The sequence below is a fragment of the Pseudorasbora parva genome, chromosome 15, assembly GCF_024679245.1.
Source record: "Pseudorasbora parva isolate DD20220531a chromosome 15, ASM2467924v1, whole genome shotgun sequence".
NCBI classification, from domain to species: Eukaryota; Metazoa; Chordata; class Actinopteri; order Cypriniformes; family Gobionidae; genus Pseudorasbora; species Pseudorasbora parva.
The window spans coordinates 2,583,162-2,603,049 of NC_090186.1; the positions used below are offsets into that span (position 1 = coordinate 2,583,162).

The window sequence follows — 19,888 nt, forward strand, 5'->3', positions numbered from 1 at the left end:
TAAATACATTTTTACTGTATTTTGTACAGATTATTCTGGCAACAACAACTACTTTCTGTTAAAACTACATGATTTTTTTACACTGTAAAATACAACAGTGATTCACTTTTAAGTTAACGTTAAAAATCTAGTAATCTGTACTATTCACATACTACACCTGAAATCCAAGTTAAGATTAATCGATTGGTTTGAGTGCCATTTTGATAAGCAATAAAAAAAGTGTTGCCTTTGGTCACTAAGCATTTGTCAGCACAACATACTATTCCTATTTCACTTGTTTTTTCAACCAGTTGGTTTGCATGGTTTTTTTTTTTAAGTAAGTCTAACTAATTAGATTATACAGTGTAGTAAATGATTTATTGTGTAATGAGTGGCATTGAATGGATGATTGTTTCGGTGATTTGGATCCCTGTTTGTTTTAGCTTAGCTTTGGCCCTGATGTCATGAAGTCAGGCAGAGGATGTGGGATCTGTGTATGTCATACTACTTTTGCAGAATACCCGGTGCAGCTTTGCTTAACAATGCGTTGAGTTGTGGTCTTCGTGCTGAAGGTGGCTTCCTGTCCTCCTCCGCTGCGCAGGATGCCTCTCACTCTCGTTATCAATCTGCTTTTCTGAGCTTCAGGGGCATCTGGAGGGCCAAAAGGGCAGCAGGGTTTCCTCCACCGTCCAGCGCTCCGTTACAGGTTTTATGGACTCGGGCAGTGCAAAGCCTCCGCTCTCAGCCCATCCAGAGCTCTAGAAGAGCCTCTTCATAAACAGGAGAAGATGGCTACAACACTGCATGAATTCACACAGTTTGTGGATCCTAAAACATTCCCCCGTGTGCTTCAGATCCAGTCAGGAATATACTATCAAGGTAAGACCTCTGCTCAGAATTCATCCGCTCCGAACATTAGCTGTAATTATGTATTTTTGAACGTCGTAAGATCTCGAACCGTCTGGCCTAGGTGATGATATGCCGTCGAGAAACAAAATTGAAATGTTAAAGAAAATTGTTTCATAATAAATGATACGTTTTCTGCTTTTTTAAACAAATACTTTTTACAAAGACAAAATAGACCATGGAAGCCTGTTACGTAATTTGGCTTTGAGAACAGGCCCTTTAAAATGAACTGTAAACCCGAATAAGTTGGCAACACCCATAAAAAAATGTGTACCCATGTACACCCATAAATTACAGTTTTATTACTAACACTTACGTCATAAACCTTGTGAGTCTTTTAATTAGGTTGATATAATCCTTCTATATTTGTGACAATATCTCGCAGTGGATCAGCTCGAGTCACACACACTTCAACATTCAGCATCAAAACACAGCAATGGTAGATATAGTAAGACGAGAGTAAATGTAAAGTAAATGATCAAGTACTCTCAGTTCTTTTCAGTCGCTCGAGCTCTTGTGTAAGTGAACTAAACTAACTGAGCATTTATCGGCACAACACACCATTACTATTTCACTTTAATTAAATTTTAAGGCAATCAGTTTGCATGCTTTTTTAAGTAAGAATAAAAAAAATGTCATTTTTAAATGATTGAGAGGTAATTTTCTAGCAAAGAATGTAACTAAAATTGTCAGTTGAAGAAAAAAAGTAAAGTTTATTTTCAAACCACATGATATCAAGAGCGGAAACCAACCTCTATTTGATCTTTTCTAGCTCTTTCAGTCTTTAAGACGCCTGATATTCCTGATATCATTAACTATGTACATCATGTTTAACTGCTAGTACTCAGTTTTGTGCCGAAATAGTTTCAATGCAATCCAAACTAAATGGACTTGAATGCTGATAATGTGAGTGTGATAACACTGGTGTTTTTCAGGCTGCGTGTATGAGATGTTTGGAAGAGAGTGCTCTCTTTCCACGGGAGATCTGCTGAAAATCATTGACATCGCCATCACCAGATTCACCGCACAGAGCTCCAACAACACGGAGGTCGACATACCGGTGGAGTATCCAGGTACACACCAGAACGAGTCTTCTTACACTAAAGACCCTTCTCATCCTGCCTCATCCAGCCTCATTTCTTTCTTTTTATTCAAGATTCAAGAGAGTTTATTGTCATATGTACAAGAAACACTTTGTTACACTATACAATGAAATTCTGGTAACACTTTAGGGACCCACTTTACATTAGGTGGCCTTAACTACTATGTACTAACATTGTAACTAATAATTTGATACAATGCACTTATTGAGTTCATACATGCTTTTTACATTGTACTTACATTTTAAAAAATACCAGCATGTAATTACGTCTGAAATTAATTTCTGTAGTTACATTTGTAATTGCACAGTTGGCACATCCCTTACACCTAACCCTCCCCTTAAACTGACCCATACACACACACCTGTCCCTAACTTTACCCTTAAACTGACCCATACACACACACCTGTCCCTAACTCTACCCTTAAACTGACCCATACACACCACACCTGTGCCTAACTCTACCCTTAAACTGACCCATACACACCACACCTGTCCCTAACTTTACCCTTAAACTGACCCATACACACCACACCTGTCCCTAACTCTACACTTAAACTGACCCACACCACCACACCTGTCCCTAACTCTACCCTTAAACTGACCCATACACACCACACCTGACCCTAACTCTACCCTTAAACTGACCCATACACACCACACCTGTCCCTAACTTTACCCTTAAACTGACCCATACACACCACACCTGTCCCTAACTCTACCCTTAAACTGACCCATACACACCACACCTGTCCCTAACTTTACCCTTAAACTGACCCATACACACCACACCTGTCCCTAACTCTACCCTTAAACTGACCCACACCACCACACCTGACCCTAACTCTACCCTTAAACTGACCCACACCACCACACCTGACCCTAACTCTACCCTTAAACTGACCCACACCACCACACCTGACCCTAACTCTACCCTTAAACTGACCCACACCACCACACCTGACCCTAACTCTACCCTTAAACTGACCCACTCCACCACACCTGTCCCTAACTCTACCCTTAAACTGACCCACACCACCACACCTGTCCCTAACTCTACCCTTAAACTGACCCACACCACCACACCTGACCCTAACTCTACCCTTAAACTGACCCACACCACCACACCTGACCCTAACTCTACCCTTAAACTGACCCTCACCACCACACCTGTCCCTAACTCTACCCTTAAACTGACCCACACCACCACACCTGACCCTAACTCTACCCTTAAACTGACCCACACCACCACACCTGACCCTAACTCTACCCTTAAACTGACCCACACCACCACACCTGACCCTAACTCTACCCTTAAACTGACCCACACCACCACACCTGACCTTAACTCTACCCTTAAACTGACCCACACCACCACACCTGACCCTAACTCTACCCTTAAACTGACCCACACCACCACACCTGACCCTAACTCTACCCTTAAACTGACCCACACCACCACACCTGACCCTAACTCTACCCTTAAACTGACCCACACCACCACACCTGTCCCTAACTCTACCCTTAAACTGACCCACACCACCACACCTGACCCTAACTCTACCCTTAAACTGACCCACACCACCACACCTGTCCCTAACTCTACCCTTAAACTGACCCACACCACCACACCTGACCCTAACTCTACCCTTAAACTGACCCACACCACCACACCTGACCCTAACTCTACCCTTAAACTGACCCACACCACCACACCTGACCCTAACTCTACCCTTAAACTGACCCACACCACCACACCTGACCCTAACTCTACCCTTAAACTGACCCACACCACCACACCTGTCCCTAACTCTACCCTTAAACTGACCCACACCACCACACCTGACCTTAACTCTACCCTTAAACTGACCCACACCACCACACCTGACCCTAACTCTACCCTTAAACTGACCCACACCACCACACCTGACCCTAACTCTACCCTTAAACTGACCCACACCACCACACCTGACCCTAACTCTACCCTTAAACTGACCCACACCACCACACCTGACCCTAACTCTACCCTTAAACTGACCCACACCACCACACCTGACCCTAACTCTACCCTTAAACTGACCCACACCACCACACCTGACCCTAACTCTACCCTTAAACTGACCCACACCACCACACCTGACCCTAACTCTACCCTTAAACTGACCCACACCACCACACCTGACCCTAACTCTACCCTTAAACTGACCCACACCACCACACCTGACCCTAACTCTACCCTTAAACTGACCCACACCACCACACCTGACCCTAACTCTACCCTTAAACTGACCCACACCACCACACCTGACCCTAACTCTACCCTTTTCCCACCTCAATATCAGCAAAAGTGCTTTGCAATACAATTTGAACACAGTAAGTACATAGTACTTAAGGCCACCTAATATAAAGTGGGGCCCACTTTAGTATGGGGAACACATATTCACTATTATCTACGACTTCTGCCTCAATAAACTCCTAATTTACTGCTTATTAATAGTTAGTAAGGTAGTTTTAGTAGCATTTAAGTTTAGGTATTGGGTTTGATTAAGGGATGTAGAATAAGCTCATGCAGAATAAGGCATTAATATGAGCTTTATAAGTGCTCATAAACAGACAATATCACAGTAATATGCATGATCATAAGACACTAGTTCATAGTTAGAATCGGACCCAAAAATCAAGTGTTGCCAAAGTGGCTACAATATAACATGGGAACATGACGGACATACAGATGTTTTAAAATCTGTTCAAAGTTAAATTTCATTGTCATGACAATTTTTCTGTTTGGAAAGCAACTTTCTGAAACAAATTAAGTGATCTGGTTATTGTTGGGTGAAATGCACCAGAAATAAACTAAATAATAAACTAGATCAGTTGCATTAAACTGAAAATCTGTAAGTTCAGATGCAGTTTTGCTTTGTTTTTATTAATATGATATCTCAAAAGTCTATATTTCTCCCCATGTCATCAATTGAAAATGTGTACATACTGTAGTTTTGTTTATGAAATAACTTTCAGCCCCTTTTTTCCAATTCTGCTCCATTTCATTATATTCGTGTTTAATTAAAATGTTTAAAATGAACTATTTCAAAAACATTCTGTTCTAAAACACTAAAAAGTGCACAGGCATGGGATTAAAACACATTATCGAGTATGCGTGCGTTTGTTACTTTCACAGTTGTCAGATGTCGGCTTTCCATTTTGTTCAGTCTTTGTGGGTCCAGTAGATGTAAATGGAGGAAGTCGTGTTGCAAATCTCCCCGTCTGCTCAGCCATGATAATCCATTTTTTGAAACCAGTGATTTTGATTTTCCTCAATAGTTTTTTTTATTTTAGTTTTTCTGTGCATCCCTTTTATTTATTTTATTTTACAGGCAGGCCATGCTCCTGTATGACGATGATTTTAGCCCAAACAGTGATACAATTAACGTTTAAAGTCAGGAAGGTGCTCAGCTGTTCTTATTGGACTGAGAAGATCCTAGATAAAAGGTGATTTTGTGTCTCTTGGTGTTGTACGATGAAGCGTCGCTCACTCAGTCTTCTGGAGAGATCTGGGTGTAAAAGTGAGAGGAAGTACGCAAACATCAGTGTCCTGAACCTGTTGTGAGCAGTGAAGCGGGAACACGTGCTGTCTTAGGCTCATTAAAGGCCAAACACGCTGCTGCCTTGCAAAGATTTGATCCTACTGAATTCATCAAATACGAATATGTTGTGTAAAGGTCAGCTGTGCATCACACACCACCCTAAGGTTGTCCCGGATAGCATTACATGGGACCATCATCAGTTGAGTTAGAGATGATGGACATGTAACTGCTAAGATGTGAAAAAGTGTCTTTTCTTTTCCATTGGGCATGTCTTATTGTGGCTAAGGCACAATGTCACTTTTTAGACGAGTCCTTTGACTCGGCAGCCATCTAAGAAACGCCTCTCGGGCAGCTATTTCAGGCAGCTCTAATCTCTTTGAATGGGGAAACATCAAATTCACCATCTTTCCATATCTAAAGTCTTTGCTAGAGCATCAAGTTTGTACTCTTATTATACAGCGACCTCCACTAATATTGGCACCGTTGGTAAATATGAGCAAAGGTGGCTGTGAAAATAAATCTGCATCGTTTATTCTTTCGATCTTTCATTAAAAAAATAAAAAATAATTCTAACCTTTCATTGAAGTAAAACAATTGAAAGTGGAGGGAAAATCTCATTATGAAATAAATGTTTTTCTCTAGTTTACATTGGCAACAATTATTGCCTTATCCTCAGCTCTGAGTCTTCTCCTGCACTGGAAAAAACAAAAAACTTGGATCAACTTAAAAAACTTGGAGTAATCACTCACACGAAATATTTGACATTGACTCAAAGTAAATAATTTAAATTAGTTTAACCTGAAGAGTTTAAATCCATGCAACCACTTTGAAAAAGTTGATCAAACGAATTATTTTAGGTTGGAACAAAACAATTTTTTTGTGTGTGATCACCATTGTTGAGATTCATACACCGATTCTTGATGTCTGTGTAAAGCTTCAATTAAAATGTTTTTTGCACTAATTTTATTTTCTAATCTGCATGTTATTTGATTACCGCGACTGTCCTGGAAGTTGTGCTGTAGAATCACATGGCTGTAATTATAAATACTAAAATGAATAACACATTACCTCTATAATAGAGCATTAGACTCTGAATGGGTTCAGTGATGGGTTCAGATAACAAACATCATCTGCACTCTTTTTCTCTTGCCATAACAAAAGTGTTTTATAAACACACAGTAAAAGTAGCCAGAGAAAAACTAATGGTAACAATTTAAGGGTCAAGCACCCAACTAACACAAACACTCAAATTACTATTATTTTCATTATGACAGAAATAAAGTCAGTCTGGTTAGTAATGCGCAGCGTGAAGCTGGTCATACTGTTTGTGGAGTTGTTTAATCCTCCTCTGCTGAGATCTTCAGAGATTTAATGTCTTCTTTTTTCTTCAGTTTATTTCATGGGTGTGGCTGAAGTCAGTTCAAATCATGCTTCATCTAATAAAAATACTCTGATCAAATTAATAAATTCAGTTTAATGTCCCGCTGCCAATTTATATTGTATCCATGTAAAAAAATGGATTCAACCATAAATATAAACTAAAATGTTTACTTTTAATGATGAAAAAAATATTAATTGTAAGCTATTTCAATGAGAGAATACACATTAAACGAACAACAGCAATGTTAGACTTTTTTCAGTAATGCCTGAGTTTGGAGATCAGAGATCATTCCTTCATCCAGAATCTCTCCAGATGCTCCAGATTCCAGCTCTTCTCTTCAGTTCATCACTCATTCTCTAGGGTTTGGATTAGGAACTGGGACGACTTCGTTTTGTGCTCAGTGACCCATTTTTGTGTTGATTTTGATGTTTGTTTCGAATCATTGTCCTGATGGAAGATCCAACCACGGCCCATTATCAGATTTCTAGCAGAAGCGTCAGGTTTTGAGTTTTTATCTGTTGCTCTTTGCTAGAATCCGTGATGCCATGAATCTGAGCAAGAAGTCCAGGACCTCCAGCAAAACAATAGGCCCCAACATTAAAGCTCCAGCGGTGTATTTAACCGTAATGGGGCTTTATCCCATCTGGTGTGTTTGCTGCCAAAAAGCTCTTTTAGTGTCCTCTGAGCACAGAACCAGATCCGTCTCAAGATCCAGTCGTGTCTGAACTGAATCTGCTGGAGTTTGTTTCTGGATGAGCGAGGAGGATTTTTCTTCAAACCCTCCCAAACAACATGTGGTAACGTAGGAGCTGTTTGATCATCGATTTAGCCTTTCTAAGCCCAAGACTCAATAATCTCTGCGATTCTCCATCTGTGATCTGTCAGAGTCTTTGTCCACTCAAACTCACCTGCATTAGGACGATATAGGCACATGTGCTCATCCAGAAAGATTCATAACATCTTTAGTTGATAGGAAGTTCTTAATTATTGCCCTGATGTAAAAACTTACATAAAGGCCTCCTTTAGAGATATTTTACACGTAAGAATTTCTATGGGTGCCAATAATTGTGGCCAACATACATTGGAGAAAATCATTTATTTCATAATGAGATTTTCCCCCACTTTCAATTGTTTTACTTCAAACGAAAGGTTAGAATTATTTAAATTTTTTGAATGAAAGATCAAAAGGATAAACAATGCAAATGTATTTTCACAGCCACCTTTGCTCATATTTACCAAGGGCACCAATATTAGTGGAGGGCGCTGTAGTCCACATTCTCACCAACTTTGGTCTCCTAATAGCTTGATTTTGTCTTTGCACTCTGTCTGGCAGGTTTGTTTAAACTGGTGTCTGACAGTCAGCCGTACCGAAGCATTCGGGAAATAGCTGGCTCATTGAATATCGGCTCCCATCGGCTAGGCCAGCCGGTGTTCTTCAGCTGTCTGGAGATTCGTCTGCCACAGGGCATCATCAGGGAGAGAGACAGCTTCAGAATCACTGCCGTCAAACACAACCTCAATGATGGCCATGTGCAGTGTGAGCTGCTACACCGAGAGCCCAAGTTCTGCTTCAGCCTGAGCTTCTCCCAGCAAGGACAATTTATAGAGTGCGAGGACGACCAGTTTTATACCCTGAAAGAGATCGCGGAGTGGAAAATCTCCAAAGGCAGAAAGAGGACTGTAACTGAGGTCAAAGCTCCGGCCAAGAAGGACTACTTATTTTCCAGTTTGTTGGAGAATATATCTGGAGAGCTGATCCTGACCCCCGTGTATGAACTAAAGGCTGTTACAAGTCGTGAGTATGACAATAGTTTCATTTTTATTCAGTAGTGTGCACATTTTTAGTTAACAAGATTATAGCCACACTGCAGCAAACTTTTTTTTTTGTCTTGTTTTCCTTTCCTGTAAAAAAATCTAAACCAAAAGAACCAAACATACTATGTTTTGATTGCAGAGAAATCTAACAAAATTGAATGCGATGTATGCTTTAAGAAAATGCTGTTTGCCAATTACATTAGAAAAAAAAAACATTTGTTTTCCATTTAAATTGTTTATTTTTCTTTCTTAGTTAGATTTGTCTGAAACCAAGATATGATATGATGTCTGTTTAACTTCTGAAGTAAATGTATATTGTTTAAAGGACATTTCGGGCGTGTTCACACAGGCAGGTTTGGTTGGATTAAAGCAAACCACACAGTTATATATAATATAATATACTTCATGAACCAGGATTAAATGCATTGTTTTCTATTTTGGTCCGAACCACAAGTGTGAACAGCCTTTGAGATTAATAGGGTTTGTTTTAGGGTTAGATGTTTTTGCTGCCTGAAGATGAATTTAAAAGACTTGCTGGGAACATCATTAGGCTTTATTCATCAAACACGAGTGGAAAGAGTTTCTTAGTAAAAACATTTTATAAATCCATCTGTACCTTTAGTAAATTGGCTTACACAAATATCCGTTCTGCTCATGTATCACGAATAAAGCCCAATGTGTGTGTGTGTGAGTGTGTGTGTGTGTGTCTGTGTGTGAGCCTGTTTATGTGGTTTATGAGGACACAAATTTGTATAACTACATGGGTATTACACTGGTATTACACAATAAATGTGGTTTATGAGGACATATCAAATGTCCTCATAATTCAAAAGGCCTTAAAAACATACTAAATGATGTTTTTTTGAGAAAGTAAAAATGCAGAATGTTTCCTGTGATGGGTAGGTTTAGGGGCTGTGTGTGTGTGTGTGTGATGGGTAGGTTTAGGGGCAGTGTAAGGGGATAGAAAATACGGTTTGTACAGTATAAAAATCATTACGCCTATGGAGAGTCCCTGTAAACCACATAGACCAACATGTGTGCGTGTGTGTGTGTGTGTGTGTTCTGTTCCACACTACTTTAAAGTTGGACTCTTTCTTTCCACAGTCAGCGAGAAATTTCTGCTCATCCCGTCAAATTTGGACGTGGAGGTAGTGGACGTCACAGAACAGATTGATTGTGACTCCTTTGTTCAGCCTCTAACTCTTTCGGATGTTTTTAAGAGGCCTCCGGAGTTTTTTCCTGTGTTGGCCAAGCTGTCAAGTGAAAGCCATTTCAAGCTTTCACCAGAGCTGGAGTCCCTTTTCCATTCCACACAGGTGATCATTCATCATGCTTTTTATGCCAAACGAATCCTGGCCTCGGAAATGCGGCGTGAATCAGCAAAACACTTTCTTATCCCGGAGTCCTATAATGGACGCTTCAAGCGGCGGCCTCGGCAATTCCCCACCGCTTACGATCTGGAACGGGCGCGCAGCGAGACCGAACAGATACGCGTGGTCGCCACCAGAGAGTTTGAGTCGGTGTACAATGGGCTCGTTTCTGTTATGGCTGGAGATGAGTTTTTAGTGACAAAAGGCAAAAGCTGTGCGGTTTCACACAATGGGATCGAGAAGGCAGCTGATTCTTTTGAATGTCTGAAAGTCACAGGGAAAAGCCATGGGACCGAGGTGAAGGAGCCTGTGTGCCTCCCCATGTGTTTGGAGGGGGGATTCATGGAGCTTGTTAAGGATAAGCGCCAATATACCATTGCGGAAATATGCCGATGGTTCCCACTACCTTTCAACGTCAAAGTGTCTGTGCGTGACCTCTCGTTAAAGGTGGATGTTTTGGCTGGAGTGCCTGGTTTGCACATTGAGGAGGAGATCTCAGACCCTTGCCTCCTCATTTCAAATGTTGACCTCTCAGAGTTCAGGGAGGTGCCAGTAAATCGTACAGACTTAATCCTTAACATAAAACAACGTTGGGATGGCGAGAGTTCAACATGTGGTGGACTGTCAGCCATTGAGGAGATCTCAGAGGATTGTTACTACACACTCAGGAGGTACGCTGTCGCTACAGTTACACCCCCTCCACGGCCTCCAAAAAAGCCCAAACCTCCTCCACCACGACCCCCCAAGATGCTCTCATCCAGATCTGAGAGCGCGAACAGTGAGACCTCAAGCTGCTCTCCAAAGGTAAACTATATATTTTATTGCATTTGGTTTTACGGATTTCATGATCAAATCGCAGCCTTAAAATGTATGTCATTTTTAAATTTGCTGGGAATTGGCATGATGAAAATGATTTCCTATCTTTCACGATTTTTTTTTAGCAATATTTCGATTCCGATTTTGATCACAGTTTTGAAACAATATTTTCTTACATATCATAGTAAAAAAAGTTCAAGTTTTAAAAATCTCTAGACCAGCATCTCCTGTTTTTAACTGCAAAAATCTGTGTGAATGGCTCTTAATAATTTCAATGTGTTGCTGCATTGAAAGTTTGAAAGGTCTCGCAAATGATACTTCTTATCTCCTTTTTTGGTCCTTATCCTGCCCTGAATTCACCTTCCCTGTTTCTGTTCTGTCTTCCATGTTGTATTGGTAAACAGACTCTGTTCTGCTTTTGCACTAGATTAAGGTGTGCTGCATTCAGACTGCACACTACAGTTGACGTTGCACACGTTTTGTTATTTTAAATGTAGACATGCACACATTTTTGGAGACATGTCCACGGCACGGCAAGTTAAAAAAACATCTCAGCTTTTCAGAAGGCCACCAGCTTGTGACAAGAACTAGGGATGTTAACCGATGACCGTTTGACTGATGGTTGACCGTATCAACGTTAACCAATCAAAGTTTTCCGTTGTCGGTTAAAAAAAAGTGATCTCTAAATTAGGCTATTATAGACATTGGACGCTACTACAGTTAGCGTCTCATTACGAAATCTTTTTGTGTGAAGTGAACAAATCCCTCACACTCAATTTTTCATAACTCGCCTGTTTGTGCTTAATAAACCAATAAAAACATTTGGTGCGAGGTCACAGCATTTGGGTTTGCGCGCTCACAAGGTTTGCAAAAAGTAAACACTCGAGGTTAGAGTCAGGGCAGACGACATTATGAAGTGTCATTCCGCATAAGATGGGCTTACATTTGGAAATATATTACATCTACATTTCAGTGGTAACACATAAGGTGTTGATCATCATCTTTTTTCTTTATTATTGTTAGCACTACCTCGATAAAGTGGTGACTCTTCGGAGCTGTCATTTTCTTAAATGAGCCGCGGCTATGTTTCAAATGAGCTTCTAACACCAGACAAATGCCTTTATTTTTTAACGCGATCACCTTGTACACAAACCATTTCGAATCTAAGGAGCCATTTGTTTGTCAATTACAAACAAGCTCCTCGGCGCCGCGTTTGCGGGACTCATGTTTCGCGCTGTAGGGAATTTTTAAAATGTGACGTGAGTGGAAGGGAGGTGGCGGCGCCGGTATGTGTGTGTGTGTGAGAGAGAGAGCGGGAGGCAGAGAGATCATAGAGAGATGCAACAGCGTTGCGAAATTGCAGGCACGGCTCGCAGCTATTTCAAATAGCGCAGCATATTTTAAACTAATCGGTTAACCGGTTTCAACCGGCTAATGAGGCTCGGTGGTCGGTCAAGAACATTTTCAGTTTTCACCATCCCTAGCAAGAACCAGCTTCACCTTTTCCATAACAACATTGAAAACTCAGCCAAAATGGACAAACAGCTGAAGGTCGCTGTACATCTTCATAAATATATCTTGTTTCTGATTGATGAAACTTACTCGTCTTTGTGGAGAACACGACTCATGATTGCTAAGCAATGGCAGACACCATGCCAAGCGTACATTCACGGCCACTTTTTGAAATGAGAAAGTGGCATGGTCTGCGTTTTTAGATGTGACGTGAAGGGGATCCCCTTTAAGGGGATGGTAGAAAAATCACACTTTTCTGCGGTTTAGAAACCATACATGCACACATCATGATTTTATATGATTACGATTAATCGCACAACCCTAACCAATAGCAAACCTATTGGTTTAGCACTGAGCTCTGTGTGGGAAAATACTCTTAATTTAGTAACAAGAGCTGCGTTTCCATCACAGGAACTTTCCCCAGGAACTAGGGACTTTGGGGTGGTTCGACCGCTGGGACCAGGGTCTAAATGAAGATCCAGAAAATTTCCCCTTCAAAAAGTCCTGTTCACGTGTTGGTACTTTTTCCATGTTCATGAACTTTCAGGGATGGGACTTGTTTGCTGAACATGCTGATTGGTTGAGTTCACGCAGCAGTTTTTTAAAAATATGGTCAATGGACCGAAAACGAGGTTCAGGCTTTATTAAGTTTATGTGTGGAGAACGAAATCAAGTGGGAACTAGAAAGTCGCATGCAGTCATAACAGAATTTTAGGCTGCGATGGACACGTAGACAGCAACAGGTCTGGGGGAAAAAAAGTTCCTGGGATAAATTGTTTTGGATAATTTCGGTGGGAACATGGCCAAAGCAAAACCGAAGATCCACAATGGACGGGATCATTTTAAAATGATCAATAAAAAGTTGATTCACTTGTTAGCTGGCAGAATAGCTTTGGGTGTTTGTTACTCTGTCCTTATTCTTGTGTTGTTCATTCTACACCCCAAACATTTAGACAGCTCACCTGCAAACCCTACAAACCAATTCCAATCTGACAGCTTTCTACAACATACTGGGTTCATCAGTCTGCTAGAGAACAAACTTGAGTTTATGATGAATAAGTCACTGAATTTGAAAGTAGTTCTTGGATTTGCCAAAGTCTGTGGCTCGACATGTTTGAAAGAATATTCAGAGTTTTGTCCTTAGAAGCAAATAAGATGGGTGGCTCTTATTTCTCACGCTGATAATCAAAATTCAGTTTACATCAGACCCAAACAAAGCCAAATGCAGAAGCATTAACATTCTTTGAAGAAAATACATGTAAAATGTACTCATGTTATGGTTAATGAGTTACACTGCACAAAATCCTTTTTAAATTGAATGTACAATAGGTGTATTTTTTCTTACTACACTGTTTGATATTTAATAATTTGAAAAAATCTGCCAATGCTCAATACATGGATATTGGATAATGGATACATTTTTTTAAAGTCCATCCTAAGTATCACTATCATCAGAGTAATTGCTTAAGATACCCACATAGTTTAATTAAACCTGCATCATGTGATTTATTGAAAGAGTCCTTTATTGACATTATTATGCATATAGTAAAAATATCCAAAGAATGTGTTGTAACAAAGTTCAAGACATTCCAGAAATTATCTGTAAATATATAGCATTCAAAACACAAAAGAACATAGACATATTGTCTTTCAGTGTGTTGACAGAAAGGCTTTCAAAATAATTTTGAAAATAATTTGAATGGTTATTCCACGAAATGACACCATGGCTTTACAGCTCGATACTTGCATTACATTACATAATTGCATTGTCTTATTGCATAATTCAACAGGATGCGCTTTACACTGCTAGGGGCACTTCCTGTATACACAGAAAAAACCCCAGTGTTAATTTAACACTCCTCAGAGTGTGAGTTCACACTCAATAGTGTTAAAAGTAACTCTTAAGCAGTGAAAAGTTAATGAGATAGTCAAGTGATTGAGTGATGATTGACCATTAGTGATGAACGCATGATGTTAACAAAAAGAACAGAATAACCATTTCAGCTCACCATTATGCTGATCAGTGTTTGCTTTAGTTGGGCTCTTGAACCTTGTCCAATTTTTTTCTGGCTTCAACTGTGTGTTTATAAAACACATTTGTTATGTTAAACACATTTGCAAATAAAGCTTAGAGAAATTGTCTTCAGGTGTTGGTTGTATTTGATAGTTACATAATCATCATGTAGTGACCTGATTAACTGATACCATGCTAAGACCAATTTCTGTCTACAGGTCCTTCTCAAATAATTAGCATATTGTGATAAAGTTCATTATTTTCCATAATGTAATGATAAAAATTAAACTTTCATATATTGATTCATTGCACTCCAACTGAAATATTTCAGGTCTTTTATTGTTTTAATACTGATGATTGTGGCATACAGCTCATGAAAACCCTATATTTTCATCTCAAAAAATTAGCATATCATGAAGCGGGAAGTCTGTGGGAAGGAAAAAGAGTGGCAAAAAACGCTGCACAACGAGAAGAGGTGACCGGACCCTGAGAAAGATTGTGGAGAAGGACCGACTCCAGACATTGGGGACCTGCGGAAGCAGTGGACTGAGTCTGGAGTAGAAACATCCAGAGCCACCGTGCACAGGCATGAGCAGGAAATGGGCTACAGGTGCCGCATTCCCCAGGTCAAGACACTTTGGGCTACAGAGAAGCAGCACTGGACTGTTGCTCAGCGGTCCAAAGTACTTTTTTCGGATGAAAGCAAATTTTGCTTGTTAGGCGGAAATCAAGGTGCCAGAGTCTGGAGGAAGACTGGGGAGAAGGAAATGCCAAAATGCCTGAAGTCCAGTGTCAAGTACCCACAGTCAGTGATGTCATGTCAGCCATGTCAGCTGCTGGTGTTGGTCCACTGCGTTTTATCAAGGGCAGGGTCAATGCAGCTCGCTATCAGGAGATTCTGGAGCACTTCATGCTTCCATCTGCTGAAAAGCTTTATGGACATGAAGATTTGGTTTTTCAGCACGACCTGGCACCTGTTCACTGTGCCAAAACCACTGGTAAATGGTTTACTGACCATGGTATTACTGTGCTCAATTGGCCTACCAACTCTCCTGACCTGAACCCCATAGAGAATCTGTGGGATATTGTGAAGAGAAAGTTGAGAGACCCAAGACCCGACACTCTGGATGAGCTTAAGGCCGCTATCGAAGCATCCTGGGCCTCCATAACACCTCAGCAGTGCCACAGGCTGATCGCCTCCATGCCACGCCGCACTGAAGCAGTCATTTCTGTTAAAGGATTCCCCACCATGTATTGAGTGCATAACTCAACATAATTATTTGAAGGTTGACTTTTTTTGTAATAAAAACACTTTTCTTTTATTGATCGGATGAAATAGGCTAATTTTTTTAGATGGGAATTTTGGGTTTTCATGAGCTGTATGCCAAAATCATCAGTATTAAAACAATAAAAGACCTGAAATATTTCAGTCGTTGTGCAAAGAATCTAAAATACATGAAAGTTTAATTTTTATCATTACATTATGGAAGATAATTAACTTTATCACAATATGCTAATTATTTGAGAAGGACCTGTATTTGGGGGATGTGTTCATTTGATGTTTTAATTTTCAGCCATGTGATGTGAATGAATGAGATTATGCACACTTTTGTTTTTAAAAAAAATTGACATACGCACACACACATCAAGAATCAGTTTATGAATCTCAACAACAGTGACAAACAACATATTCAGATCCAACTCTCAGAAAAAAAGCTTTTTGATGGTCACCATTGTTGAAATTTATATAATTGTTGAAGTCTAAATTAAACATTTTAAAAATCCCACTGAATATATTAAAAATGCCAGATCCTATGCTATAGAAACACATGGAGTAAGATTAATCTAACTCTGAAATCAGTTATTTTGGTCACAACATGATGAATACGTAAAAAATAACCAATAACACATGACCACATTCTTTTCTACATTGTTTGGCTGCTACTACAAGTTAGTTACTGCAACCAGACAAAATCTAACATTGAAAACCAAGGGTCAAGAGCTCAACTAAAGCAAACACTGATTGCCATAAAGGTGACCTAAAATTGTGACTCTTCCCTTCAGTGATTCTGCTTGTTAACAGCAGGTGTTCATCACTAATGTTCAATCATCACTCAATGAATCACTTAATTGCTTCATTAACTTTAAAGCTCACTTCAGAGTTACTTTAAACACTCTTGAGTGTGGACTCAAACTCAGAGGAGAGTTGATTGAACAACGGGGTTTCTCAAAAACTACTTTTTTTCAAGGTTTAGATTGTTTTTGTTTGAAATGTTGATTTGAAGTGTAAGTGGTGGCATATGTTTTACTACATTCATACCTGAATAGAGATGAGAACATTTTCTTATACATAACATCAAAATTCAATAAATATTTAACAAAAATAAACAGGTATGCTTTATCACAGATTTCAACCTCTTATTTGAGTCTTTTTGCTCAATTTTACCATATTGTTACAACCACACCAATTAATTTGTGTGTATAATAGTGTGTTGTGTGTATAATTGAGTGAATTTGGGTGTGTCTGTTTTGCACTCTGGATGTTTTAGAGTTTAACTTCTTCCTTGCTGTTTTTCCCCCCACTGCATTGTGGCTGAATTATTGATTTAATTTTACACATTTACAATGTGTTCAACAGCTTTCCGTATTTCCCATTCATTTTCTATGTCTGTAATTTTTTTTGTGAGTGTGTGTTCACAAAGCTAATGAAACAAAAGTCACCAAGTGTCATCCCATTCCGATGAAGCAAAAATAATTACAATTTCAAAAAGTAAAAATTTTTCTGGTCATTTTTCGGCTGAAGAGGACCAGGGGGTTTAAATGTTCACATTGGTAAATTTTCAAAGATCATTCATTCAAAATCTGCTATCTGTTTGTCAATGTTTTGTTCTAGAAGATTTGAAAAACTGATAAATTGCCAAAGCAATTAAAAATACTGTAATACAACTTTTATTTTCACATATTATTTACATCATGTAATTTCCTTATGTTCTGTCATCCCTGTAACAGAGTCTTTGTGTCGAACCTTTTAAACAAGATGACTTTGTGCAATGCAGTGACTCAAAAAATGGAAATGACAAAAAGATTCCCTCTAGTCCAGTCACATTTCCAAAACCTACCCTGCAGAAAGGTAGGAATATTCAGCAACTTTCTTTTTAGTGTTTATCAGCATATGTTAAATGTGAAGTGTGTGATGTCTAGTGTCACCAACTAGAACCACAAAAATAATGACTATTTTCAAACAGGTTTTTTTTTACCCTTTCTCTATTTGCCATTGCTATTGGGTTGAGTCAGCTTTTTCAAGTTGTTTTCTTTTCAGGAAATTAACCTAGTTGCTTTTATAATTTGCTCTACATATTTAGGTTGGACATGAGAAGGTATTTTAACACAAAAAATGACACACTTCACCTTTAACAGGCTGTGTTTTAAGGCTTGTGTGTATTTGTGTCCTCACCCAAACTTTGTGTTCCTTTGATTCCCCCTCAGCTCTTGCCAAGGGCAGAAGCTTGGATGACATCTCCATCAAAAAAAACGAGGATGGCGATAATGATGTGCATGATTATGAATATATAGATGAGGATCAGCTTGACAACATAAGAAGGGAATACCATGAAAAGCATAACGTAGGCGAGAAAGGAAATCCAAGTAACACAATATAGGTATACTATGGAAACAAAACATGGTGCAACACATAAGGGAAAAAAAGCCATTTCACATTAAATTAATGGCATTACCAATGCTTATTTATTTAATACACACAACAAAAAAACAAGTGTTAATTTAACACTCCTCAAAGTTTGAGTCCACAATCAAGAGTGTTAAAATGAACTCAGAAGCAGTGATAGTCAATGAGATAATTAAGTGATTCATTGAGATTTAATGACCATTAGTGATAAACACCTGATGTTAACAAGCAGAATCACTGAAAGGGATAGTTCAACCACATGATATGTTCACCCCATGGAATATGTTCATAACTAAGCAGATAGAGCAACCATTGAATACCATAGTATTTTTCTCTACTATGGTAGTTAATGATTGCTCTATCTTCTTGGTTACAAACATTCTTCCAAATATCCTCTTTTGTGTTTAACAATGGTGAGTAAATTATGACAGAATTTTCATCTTTGGGTGAACTATCCCTTAAAGGAAATAGTCTGTTATCTGGCTGTTATAACTGATCAGCACAATGGTGACCTAAATTGTGACTCTGTCTTTCAGTGGTGCTGCTTGTCAACAGCATGTGTTCATCACTAATGCATAATCATCACTCAGTTAATCATTTAATTATCTCATTAATTTTACCACAGCTTCGGAGTTACTTTTAACACTCTTGAGTGTGGACTCAAACTCTGAGGAGAGTTATTTTAACACTGGGGTTTTTGCTATTATACATATGGTGAAATGCTAATAATTTATTATTTTAAGGTCTTTCAGTGTTTTTAAACCCCATTGCAAAAAATGTACACTGATTTTTGGAAATGCTTTTCTTAATGGGGATTAATGCCAAGCTTCAAGCAAACAGGTTAAAGTATATTAGTTCACACCCAGGCAGCAGCATAGTGTCAGCCCAGATCTGGCCCACATCTGGTACATGTGGAAACCAGATGTTGGCCGAATCTGGGCAGACACTATGTTGCTGTTAATGAATTCTTAAAAAGCAAAATTGTGCTGTGTTTAGGTGGGTATCATATCAGAAAAGTGATTGCTTAATCATAAATCTCAGAAGGGTTTTAGGCTGGATGATTAAAACATCTTTATTTCTGCATATACAAACACTGATGGGCTTCCTAGCAAATTCAGTACCAGGTCAGACAGTTTAATGTTTGGAAAAATCATGTGAGATCATATCACGGTTATACAAGCGACTGGATCACAACCCATTCTCACTCCCCATGGCCTCGGATACTGGTGCTTGTCCAAGAGAAACACATCAATGTACAGATGCCAAACACTCCCTTTAGAGCCTGTTTACCGATGCTTTCAAGGGTGAGCCGTTTTAACCAGAGTTAACATTTCTGCGTCAGCCAAATAGTATCATTACATTACAATGACATGATGAATTAAATTTATTGGCATTGGACAAAAATTCAATATTGACAACAAAGATGTTAGAAATTGAGTCTTTTTATTGTGAACCTTTTAGTGTTTTTTGGCATAACATTGCAAGGCTCGCTAGGCTGCAATGGTGCTTACTGAGAACAGGTTGATGTGTATTTTATTTGCCCATTCAATCTGCATATTGGCTTGTTTTCTTTATGTAAGCCAGTGGAATAATTTGTTTTAGTATTATTGTTAACCTAAGGTTAGATTTATCACAGTTTTTTGTACAGTCTTGTACAGTATCTTGTTATATAAAGTCATATAATTAAAAGTGGTTGTATTTTTCCACAGTTTTTCCAAACTATTTT

General features: G+C 39.1%; 1 protein-coding gene across 1 annotated transcript; it reads left to right on the top strand.

Moving 5' to 3' along the window:
• The first annotated feature begins 542 nt into the window (after nucleotides 1-542).
• On the top strand, nucleotides 543-19,799 carry themis (thymocyte selection associated). Its single transcript, XM_067416711.1, has 6 exons — nucleotides 543-858; nucleotides 1,821-1,958; nucleotides 8,284-8,745; nucleotides 9,870-10,939; nucleotides 17,487-17,607; nucleotides 17,964-19,799. The coding sequence occupies exons 1-6, from the start codon at nucleotides 768-770 to the stop codon at nucleotides 18,134-18,136; spliced, it is 2,055 nt and encodes a 684-aa protein (XP_067272812.1). The 5' UTR covers nucleotides 543-767; the 3' UTR covers nucleotides 18,137-19,799.
• The last annotated feature ends 89 nt before the right edge of the window (nucleotides 19,800-19,888 follow it).

Coding starts and splice junctions, on each gene's coding strand:
- themis (XM_067416711.1), top strand. CDS start 768: ATGGCTACAACACTGCATGAATTCACACAGTTTGTGGATCCTAAAACA. Junction 1,959..8,283: donor CATACCGGTGGAGTATCCAG/GTACACACCAGA, acceptor TCTGTCTGGCAG/GTTTGTTTAAACTGGTGTCT. Junction 8,746..9,869: donor ACTAAAGGCTGTTACAAGTC/GTGAGTATGACA, acceptor TTCTTTCCACAG/TCAGCGAGAAATTTCTGCTC.